This window comes from Dipodomys ordii, unplaced genomic scaffold (genome assembly GCF_000151885.1).
Source record: "Dipodomys ordii isolate 6190 unplaced genomic scaffold, Dord_2.0 Scaffold143, whole genome shotgun sequence".
NCBI classification, from domain to species: Eukaryota; Metazoa; Chordata; class Mammalia; order Rodentia; family Heteromyidae; genus Dipodomys; species Dipodomys ordii.
Window position 1 is genome coordinate 3,369,056 of NW_012267359.1, and position 10,316 is coordinate 3,379,371.

At 41.9% G+C, this 10,316-nt stretch overlaps 2 protein-coding genes across 2 annotated transcripts in view; one reads left to right on the forward strand and one right to left on the reverse strand.

The window, feature by feature from the left end:
* Positions 1 to 6,991, forward strand: part of LOC105997303 (cytochrome P450 3A29-like) — a 13,040-nt gene extending 6,049 nt beyond the window's left edge. The window contains exons 5-8 of the mRNA XM_013031696.1: positions 687 to 835; positions 2,527 to 2,753; positions 3,860 to 4,022; positions 6,142 to 6,991. Coding sequence (XP_012887150.1) covers positions 687 to 835; positions 2,527 to 2,753; positions 3,860 to 4,022; positions 6,142 to 6,237 — 635 coding nt within the window. The 3' untranslated portion in view covers positions 6,238 to 6,991. The remainder of the gene's footprint in view (positions 1 to 686; positions 836 to 2,526; positions 2,754 to 3,859; positions 4,023 to 6,141) is intronic.
* Positions 1 to 10,316, reverse strand: part of Pilra (paired immunoglobin-like type 2 receptor alpha) — a 124,071-nt gene that overhangs the window by 62,305 nt on the left and 51,450 nt on the right. The gene's annotated exons all lie outside the window — the stretch shown is intronic.

Consider the following 10,316-nt stretch of genomic DNA (forward strand, 5'->3'; position numbering starts at 1 on the left):
CCTGGGGCTTGAACTCAGGGCCTGGAAACTATCCTTTAGATTTTTTGCTCAAGGCTAGTGCTCAACCACTTGTACCACAGCTCCAATAATGGCTTTTGGGTGGTTAATTAGAGATGAGAGTCTGTGGACTTTTCTGCCTAGGCTGGCTTTAAACTTCAATCCTCAGCTCTCAGCCTCCTGAGTAGCAAGGATTACAGGAATGAGTCACCAGAACCTGGCAGCATATTGATTTCGGCACTCTAAGATCCTTATAGATCCCTTAGATCCTTAAATGTGCTTCAAATGGAAAGGATCCCTCTATGTTCTTTCTATTGTTATTAGAACATACTACTTGTACAAAGGGGTTTTGTCTTGCTGTTTCCATATGTGCACGCAATGTCCCCTAATCAGACAGATGGGGTCACATTGCTCTGGCAGCGCCTGTTAGATACAGTATGGTCTCTTAACTGACTCAGCTCTAAGTGGCAAAAATGGAGAACACAGACAAGATGGGCAATGGTATTGTAGACCTTTGGGAAACTGGATTCAACTTAGTTAGTCTCTTTAGCTCTTGTCACATGTGGTGACTAGGTGACATTACCTTGCTTCTCTATGTCTTATCCTTAGGTATTAGTGGTCTTATAAACCATGATTGTGGCATTGTGTACTGACTTCATTGACCTAAAATGTATGTTTATTTCCTTTAGGTCTGTCTGACCTGGAGCTAGCAGCCCAATCAATTATCTTTATTTTCGCTGGCTATGATACCACCAGTCTCACTCTGTATCTATTGGCCCTTCACCCTGATGTCCAAAAGAAGCTGCAAGAGGAAGTTGACAGGACTTTACCCAATAAGGTGAGGGCAAGGCACCTGGGGAGGGCGGGAACTGATGAGGCATTACAAGAATGTCTCCTTATCACTTCTAGTGAGGAATTCTGTACAATGTAAGCATGGAAGGCTTCTATTTTGGAAGAATTTGAAGAGAGAATTGAAAGGGGGTGGAGGAAATAAAGGTATTAAGTGTTCCTCAAAGAAATATAAGATCATTGTAAAAAGCTCATTTTTCCAACTGAATCCATGTTGGCTCATGCCTGTAATCCTAGCTACTTACGAAGCTGAGATGTGAAGATCACGGTTCAAGTTCAGACAGGCCAAGAAAGTTGATGAGACTCTTATCTCCAATTAACCACAAAACACTGGAAGCTGTGGGTCAAGTGGTAGAACACTAGGCTTGGGCAAAAGAAGCTCAAACCCAGCACCCAGGCCTAGGCCCAGACTTTAAGCACCAGGAGTGGCAGGAAAAAAAAGGCAAAATTCTCAATGGCAGAGAAGTATAAGCACATATGAACTAAGTATTTAGGTGCTGATAGGTGCTAGACATGCTGTGCTCATACCAGGATGGACTTGGCTAGGCTGCACAGGGTGACTCAAGACTCAGTCTCCTGGGTCAGAGTTAGAGTTGAGGAAGCTAAGCTATGATCCCGGGCATCTGGCATCTAAGCTGATCTTCATTAGAGCACAAAGTGGCAGCCACACATTGTCACTCTGTGCTCACATCTCTCACCACACTGATATTCTGTGGGCAGCTGGACTGGCAGTCAGTAGGGTACAGGGCTTCCTCTTCTGAGCCCGCAGTCAAGCTCTGAAGGAACAACAATGGACTGGTCCAGCAATGAGAATGGGGCTGAGTCTGTGCATTTGTATCCTCTTTAGAACTTTTTCTAGAACTGAAAGTCTATGTCCTGATAGAGTCTTGTTTGTTTGTTTATTTATTTATTGGGTCCGGTCGTGGGGCCCGAACTCTGGGCCTGGGCGCTGTCCCTCAGCGCTTCAGCTTAAGGCTAGCGCTCTACCACTTGAGCCACAGCTCCACTTCTGGCTTTTTTTTTCTTTTTGCTTATGTGGTACTGAGGAATCGAACCCAGGGCCTTAGGCATGCAAGGCAAGCGCTCTACCACTGAGCCACCTTCCCAGCCCTAGTCTTATTTTTTTTAAACCGTATCATTATTTTCAAGTCATGTAAAGGACTAGTTCCTCCCTCGATTAGTTAAAGGCTTGTATATGAAATATGCTTGCATAAAAAATAAATATATGTGATATAATGTATTCATGTGTATTGTATAATCACAAATGTGGCCATGTGGCTATTTTAAATAAACAGAACAGGAATTCTCTTTTCTAAACACCATAACCTCTGTTCTCTCTCTGGTAAGCTGTAACACTGACTTTGGTGTATTTGACTGGAGGGTCGTTGTCTTCAGCTTTTGGTCACATTCCCTCACCGGAGAAAGAAAAGCAGTAGAGGACAACAACAATGGGCGTAGGTCTGGGGATGTCCTCCCATAACCATCGCTCCTATTTGTGTCTTTCCATGTACCATCGAGCAGATCCTACGACTTGGTCATTAGTTAAACACCTTGTGAAAGTTAAGGTTCATTACCAACTGGAGTTATTCTTCAAAGCTCCTAACAGCACTGACAGAATTTCATTGAGTTCAGAGTGTATCTCAAACTTGAAATGAGGAAAATGTGTTCTTTCCTTGTTAGGCACCTGCCACCTATGATGCTGTGATGGAAATGGAGTATGTGGACATGGTGGTGAACGAGGTTCTCAGGCTGTACCCCATTGCTGGCCGAGTTGAGAGGGTCGGTAAGACAGATGTGGAAATCAATGGAGTGGTTATTCCCAAAAACACCCTGGTGATGGTACCAATCTACGCTCTTCAAAGGGACGCCAAGTACTGGCCAGAGCCTGAGGAATTCCGCCCTGAGAGGTAAGCTGGCTGGGGGGAAAGGCACCTTCCCCAACATGGTGGCTTCTAGCACTTCGCATGGTCTCATGCTATAGAAGGCAGAGTGTTCCTGTTCAGTGATTCACACTAATGTCTTTATCTTCAGCAATTTTTTAAAATATCACAAGCATAACAAATTTGGATAAAAACTTATAAAAATGGACCAGAAAAGGGGATACTAAGTCTCAAGTCTAGAAATAATAATTTGTTAGTGATGTGGTATAGTGATGTTCTTAGTGTTATACCAAGGTCGCAGGACCCCCACCAAGAAGACCACTGAGAGTCTGACTCTACTGCTGTTTTATTTAAACAGGCTGCAGCTCGGGCCTCGTCCTACACTCTGACACAGCGGAGCCCAGGAGGAGAGCCCTGAGCTACAGATTTGCAGGTCTTATTAAGGCACACAACCAGGTGGCTTAGCACCACGTGTTGCTCTGCTCTGAAACAAGCAACAAATGGTCACTGCCTCAAGTACTCTAACCTTTCATTTAGGAGCACACTTTTTTTTTCTGTTGGTCATGGGGCTTGAACTCTGGACCTGGCACTGTCCCTGTCAAGGTGAGTGCTCTACCACTTGAGCCATGCACCACTTCTGGTTTTCTGGTGGTTAATTGGAGAGTAGTCTCATTGACTTCCCTGCCCAGGCTGGCTTTGAACCATGATCCTCAGATCTCAGCCTCCTGAGTAGCTAGGATTACAGGTGTGAGCCACTGGTACCTGGCTAGGCACACACCAGGGGCTGGTGGTTCACTCCTGTAATCCTAGCTACTCAGGAGACTGAGATCTGAAGATCATGGTTCAAAGCTATCCCAAGCAGGAAAGTCTGTGAGATTGTTATCTTCAATGAGCCATCAGAAAACAAGAATTGTCACTGTGGCTCAAAGTGGTGAGATAGCCTTGAGCTGAAGAGTTCTGGGACAGAAACCAGGTCCTGAGTTCAAGCTCCACAACTGACAAAAAATCAAACCAAATTCTAGCAGGATTTCATTCAACAATCCTACCTTCTACTGTTTAGAGCAGTCTGAAGTTCAGCCACAAATATCTGGGTTCTTGAAGTGTTCATGTTTTCCCCACTTTCGTTGTTTCAGGTTCAGCAAGAAGAACAAGGAAAGCATCAATCCTTACATCTACATGCCCTTTGGAGCTGGGCCCAGAAACTGCATTGGCATGAGGTTCGCTCTCATGAACATCAAACTTGCTCTTGTCAGACTCATGCAGAATTTCTCCTTCCAACCTTGCAAGGAGACCCAGGTCAGTATATTTCCTAAATGAACAATATTTTATGGTAGTTGTTGAGGGCCGAATATGGGGGCTTGAACTCAGGCCCTCACACTCTCCCCTGAGCTGCTTGCTCAAGGCTGGTGCTGTACCACTTGAGCTACACCTCCACTTTTTAGCTTTTTGCTGGTTAATTGGAGAAGAGAATCTTAGGGACTTTTACTATCCTTACTAACTTTATAAAGTGTCATCTCAGCCTCATTATTAGCTAGGATTATGGGGATGAGCTACGGCAACTGGCTTTGTGGGATATTTGTGGGGGGGTTGCTTTATTGCTTTTTTTAAATTAAGAGGCCTATTGTCAGGCAAGTATATACTTGTTCATCTTTTAATATTTAAACCAAAGAATCTTTATTAGTGTTGCAATGAGTCCATTTCTTGGATTTCTCAATTTGGGAACAGATCTTTTGTTTGATAAAATCGAAGAAGGAAGCTGATGTCCACTCAGTGCAGATTAGGATGTTATGGCTCTGCTGAGGGTCTTGACCTGAGTGCATTTGAACTTCTTGTCATCTGGAGTCAGGATGCATGATTGTGACCTATAATGATACTATGATTGCCATATTTGAAAGGGTTCTCCTCTGCCAGAGCTTCCAAAGGCTTCCAAAGGACATGCTTATTTCCAAGGGTCATATATTTAAAATTCTGATCTTGCTTTATAGTGGGATTCCTGCATGGGAAATCAGACCTAGATAGATAGATAGAGAGATAGATAGACAGACAGACAGACAGACAGACAGACAGACAGACAGACAGACAGACAGACAGACAGACAGATAGATAGATAGATAGATAGATAGATAGTTTCTACTTCACGTATGGCTTTGGGGCAGCTGTGTCACTTTCCTCTTAAGTGTGCAAACCAAGCAACTTAGCTGTAAGAAAAAGTGGCCACCAGTATACTTGAGATGGGGCAGATGCTCTGCAGGTCCCCAGAGAATCTGTTTTCCACCTGGAGAGTGTTCTTCTTCATAACAGTGTGCATGTCTTCCCTGTTCTGGGATAGGCAGACCGCCCCACCACCACTGAAAGACCCACTGACAATATGGAGTATTTAGTGCAGCACTCAGAATTCCCTATTTCCAACTATGCTGGGCAGCCAAAAGAAGATGTTAGAAAAGTAAAAAGAAAGGGAATGAGGGAGGGAGGAAGAAAGGAAGCCAGGCACCAATTGCTCACACCTGTAATCCCAGTTACTCAGGAGATCTGAAGATCAAGGTTGGAAGCCAGCACAGGAAGGAAAGACCATGAGACTTTTGACTCTTATGTCTAATTAACTACTGAAAAGCTTGAAGTAGAGGTGAAGCTCAAGTGGTAGAGTTCTAGCCTTGAGCAAAAAGCTCAGGGACAGTGCCCAGGCCCTCAGTTCAAGTCCAGGACCCCTCAGTCCCACACACAAAAATATTGGTTCAAATGGAAGAAGTGACTGGATTATTTAGAATTTGAAGACTGTTTTTGTAATTGAAATGTATAATACTTTCTCAGGATTATCTTGACAGATCCAACAAATCCAAAATGAAACTTTTTATGAGTTTTTAAAAATATCTTGCCTTAATGGCTAAGTATCTGATTTAAATTTTGTGTTTTAGTGTGCCGGTCCTGGGACTTGAACTGAGGGCCTAGGTGCTATCCCTGAGCTTTTTCCCACAAGGCTTGTGCTCTACCACTTGAGCCACAGATCTACATCCAGCTTTGGCCTTGTTAACTGAAGAGAAGAGCCTCATGAACTTTCCTGCCTGGGCTGGCTTGGAACTGTGATCCTTGATCTCAGCCTCTTGAGTAGCTATGGTTTACAGGCATGCACTACCAATACCTGGCTGGTTAAACTTTTTAAAACTCATTCTTTTAAAAAATCATATCAATAAAGTAATATAACATAGATATCTATATTTGTTTCCAGTGAACAGATGGAAGAATACTTTTCCTACCCCAGTCTTGACAGAGTTTAACCAATGAGTAGAAATAATTCAAGACAGGCAAAGTCAAAACTTGTTGTCAATTATAATTACCTTTAATGTATCTTTTTCTTTGCTGCTGTGGTTGGAGGTACTTGGTTCATCACTTTCTTCTTGTGTTTCTTTCACTGTTGCAGATTCCTCTGAAAATAAGTAAGAAACCACTTCTTCAACCAGAAAAACCCATTGTCCTAAAGATTGTGTCAAGAGATAGGACCATAAATGGAGCATGATTCTCTGCAAAGGTTTTTCTGCTGTGTTTTCCAGGGACATTGTGTCCAGGAGCACTAGAAAATGGATTGATTGTGTGTGGGGAAAAAAGAACCACTCAGAAATAAAGCCAGGTCTGGCCTTCTCAGTAAATTTGTGATTAGCAATTCTGGACATTTTCAAGCTTGTTCAATGGCTGTGTGGGCTTTTATCTACTGGGTGCTATAAAGGAAGTGACTTCTGGTTCTCACAGGAGTATTGTTCTCTCCTATCATCATTCCGTTCTCAGAGCTGTGATGAGACCATAGGCATTTATCACTAATCTTATCAACAATGAGGAAGAGGAGAGCTCTTGTGATAACTCTGTTGGCAAAGGTCTATCTCCAATGTTTTATTTGCATCATTCTACTATGTGTATTGTGCTGAGAAAGTTAATAACTTCCTTCAGCAAAGAGTATGATTATGAAGCCTCCACCCACATGAGGGGCTGATTGAGGTTCTTTCGTTTTTATCATCAGAACCAGTGATTGCTTGGGGTCTGTTTCAAGTCTCCAATTAGATTATTCATGATCCACAGGGTTAATCTGCCATGTTCTTCCTCATTGAAGGTGTATTGCTCGTCTGATGCTACCATTTCTAAGTTCATGTTTTTGTACCACTCTACTGAGATGTGTTGTATTGGTTTTGGTGTAATGTTTCTATTGCATCTCCCCCCAGTATTCTTTTGTGATCCATTTTCACCTCCCCACTGTGTTAATACAATGAACACTGAATAAAAATAGCTGCTTGGTTAACTGATTCGACAGCAATGTTAAAATTGCTCACTTATTTCAAATCATATCCTTTTTTCTCTTCCCTTCTCTTGTTTTTGTGCTTTCTCTTTCTGTTTTCCTTCTTTCCTCATAATTTAGTCTCAAAGCTTCTAGCGCACACCAAGGAAGTGGGTACACCTTGTAATGAAGAAGGGTGTCATGATGGCTTCAAGTCAGACATCAAGTAGAACCAGGAACTCCTCCACATGGAGTGGGGGGCCTGGCCTGGATGTGGGAACCCAAGCAAGGTGAACTGGAGCTATGCAGATGGGTAGTCTGGAAAAGGGTAGCCATGGCTTCAAGAGGTTGTGCAAAACTCACGGGTGGTAGAAAGGTGTGGAGGAATAGAAGTTGGCCCCATAATGCAGGATAGATCAAATAAGAAAATCTGTGAAAGAAAACAGAGGCTGCACTTACCACTGCTGATGAAGCAAATCACCTCTTCAGAGAGAGAAAGCATGAGAAAGTGGAGTAGACTATGGCAGCAAATATGTCTGCTTTTGCAGATAAATAGATAGACAGACAGACCAACAGACAGGTATGTTTTATATCCAAACATGGGTGCATTATCTATCCATCTACCAACAGTTTTAACTCTGTAAGAGAAAAAATCCAATCAATATTGAACAAATGATCTACACACTCAAAATAAAAAAATAAAATATTGCAAATGGCTGTTAGTTGTATGAAAAACTATTCAACGTCTTTACTCAACAAAGAAATGTAAAACAAAACAACAATCAGAATGGCCATTATCAAGAATACAGAATATAAATTGGGCACTGGTAGCCCACACCAGTAATTCCACCTTCTCAGGAGGCTGAGATCTGAGGATTGTGGCTCAAAGCCAGTCAGGTAGGAAAATCCAAGACTCTTTTTTTTTTTTTTTGGGTCTGGTCGTGGGGCCTGAACTCTGGGCCAGGGCGCTGTCCCTCAGCTCTTCAGCTCAAGGCTAGTGCTCTACCACTTGAGCCACAGCACCACTTCCGGATTTTTTCTTTTTGCTTATGTGGTGCTGAGGAATCGAACCCAGGGCCTCGAGCATGCAAGGCAAGAGCTCTACCACTGAGCCACCTTCCCAGCCCCAAATCCAAGACTCTTATCTCCAATTAATCACTAAAATGCCAAAAGTAGCACTCTGACTCAAGTGGTAGAACACTAACTAGTGGTAGAGCAAAAAAGCTCAAGAACAGTACCTAGGCCCTGAATTCAAGACCAGGATGGGCATACACACACAAAAAATCAAATAGTAAGAACTCTGTTGGGAATGGAATCCATTTACCTTGGGACATCTGATGGAACACAGGAAGAATACACACCAGTTTTTGAGTTCTCCTACCAAGAAGGCAACGCTAGTTAAAAATTGCAAAACAAAAAAACAGCAACAAAAATCCAGCATCTCCAAACTGAAAAAAAAATTCCAATCCTGCCCTCTTACTGAGTTCATAGTATTCAAACAATCAATGTTTAGACTAAATAAAGAAGTTCTCAGGATCCTAAAGAAGACTAGGGGGAAAAAACAATCAAATTTGGACTGTTTATTTCTGCCACAAAAAAAACTTACTGTAAGTTGGACACCCGTGGCTCACCTGTAATGCTAATTCCTCAGAAGGCTGAGATCTGAGGGTTGCTGTTAGAATCCAGCCAAGGCAAAAAGTGGTCCTGTGGCTCAAGTGTAGAGTGCCCCACCTGTAGTAAAAGAAGAACCCAGGCCTGAGATCAAGGCCTACGATGGTGCTTGTTTTCTGTTCTTGTGAATCAACTGTGGTTTAAACATGGAGATTCTGCGAAATTCTGTTTGCTATTAGCGAAAGTTTTGTGTTTTGTCATGTATTTTATTTGGTGGAACTTTTTTCCCCAACACTGACCATATGGTTCTATCATATAATGGGCAATGGTTCTATCATACAATTCCACTGAAATGCCAAAAATCTGAAGACGATTTTCATTTTTTAAACCTCAAATGCTCCTTAAAACTTTTGTTCATGAATGTTTGGTGGGGACTTGGTTGAACATGTTCACAATGACCTCAGTTTAAAGCATAAAATCTGTCATCATCACTTAAAATAAGGTCTTTTCTATAAAACTAACATGTTTCTGCTTTGAATATTGCTATTTTTGGTACTAATCATGAAATCATTTGATTTTTTTTTTTTTGGCCGGTCATAGGGCTTGAACTCTGGGCTTGGTGCTGTCCTGCCCTCTTCAGCTCAAGGCAAGTGCTCTACTGCTTGAGCCACAGCACCACTTCTGGTTTTCTAGTGGTTTATTGGAGGTAAGAGTCTCACGGACTTTCCTGTCCCGGGCTGGCTTTGAACTGTGATCCTCAGCCTCCTCAGTAGCTTGGATTACAGTCGTGAGCCATCGGCACCCGGCATTATTTGCTTTTCGAGTACAACTGTAAGTATTATCTTTGCTGCTTATGACCAGCAGCCATGTGAAGAATGTAAACCTTGTGTTAAAAGAGTTAATTGTCAAGTGTGCTGTTTGTTAGAAGCAAAAATCTTTATCAATAGAGGCAGTAAAAGGAATGAGACTCAGCCCAGCTCCCAGCCAGCTGTGATAGAAAAAACTGTATCCCTTCTTTTTAACCTTGATAGTCAATTATACTTAGAATGTGAGCCCAATTCCTTGACAAGAGAAAAGGACAGTTTGGACTGGGAGAAATACCTGGAGATCTATTCTGCCTAAGCAGCCTGACTGTAGATGGAGTAAAGTTAGAAAAGTTGGTATGTAATGGAGTTGGCTGTGTTTAAAAAAGGTAAACATTAATACACTGATGTAAAACTACATCTGATTCTTTATGTCCATCCATAACATAATTGTTTGTGTATTATTCTATTTGTGAAGTTTTAAGGAAAATTAGGTAGTAACTAAACCAAAGTTCACTTAAATGTTTTTTTATGCCAAGGTTTTTCAAATAAACACTTTTTAACTTGAATGCTATTTTTGACTGTCTAATATCAGTTTCTCAAGCATGTAAGTTGTCTTGGATACAAAGCTGACAATGGTTTCTATATTAATTGGTATTTTAAAGTGCTATATTAAGCTAAAAATTAATTGGATTATTTAACAACTATTGAGTTTATCATTACAGATTTAACCTCTGTAACATTTAGTCAGACCCACAATGGGATAACTAACTCTTTTTTTTTTTTTTTTTTTTGGGTCCGGTCATGGGGCCTGAACTCTGGGTCTGGGCACTGTCCCTCAGCTCTTCAGCTCAGAGCTAGTGCTCTACCACTTGAGCCACAGCGCCACTTCCAGCTTTTTTCTTTTTGCTTATGTGG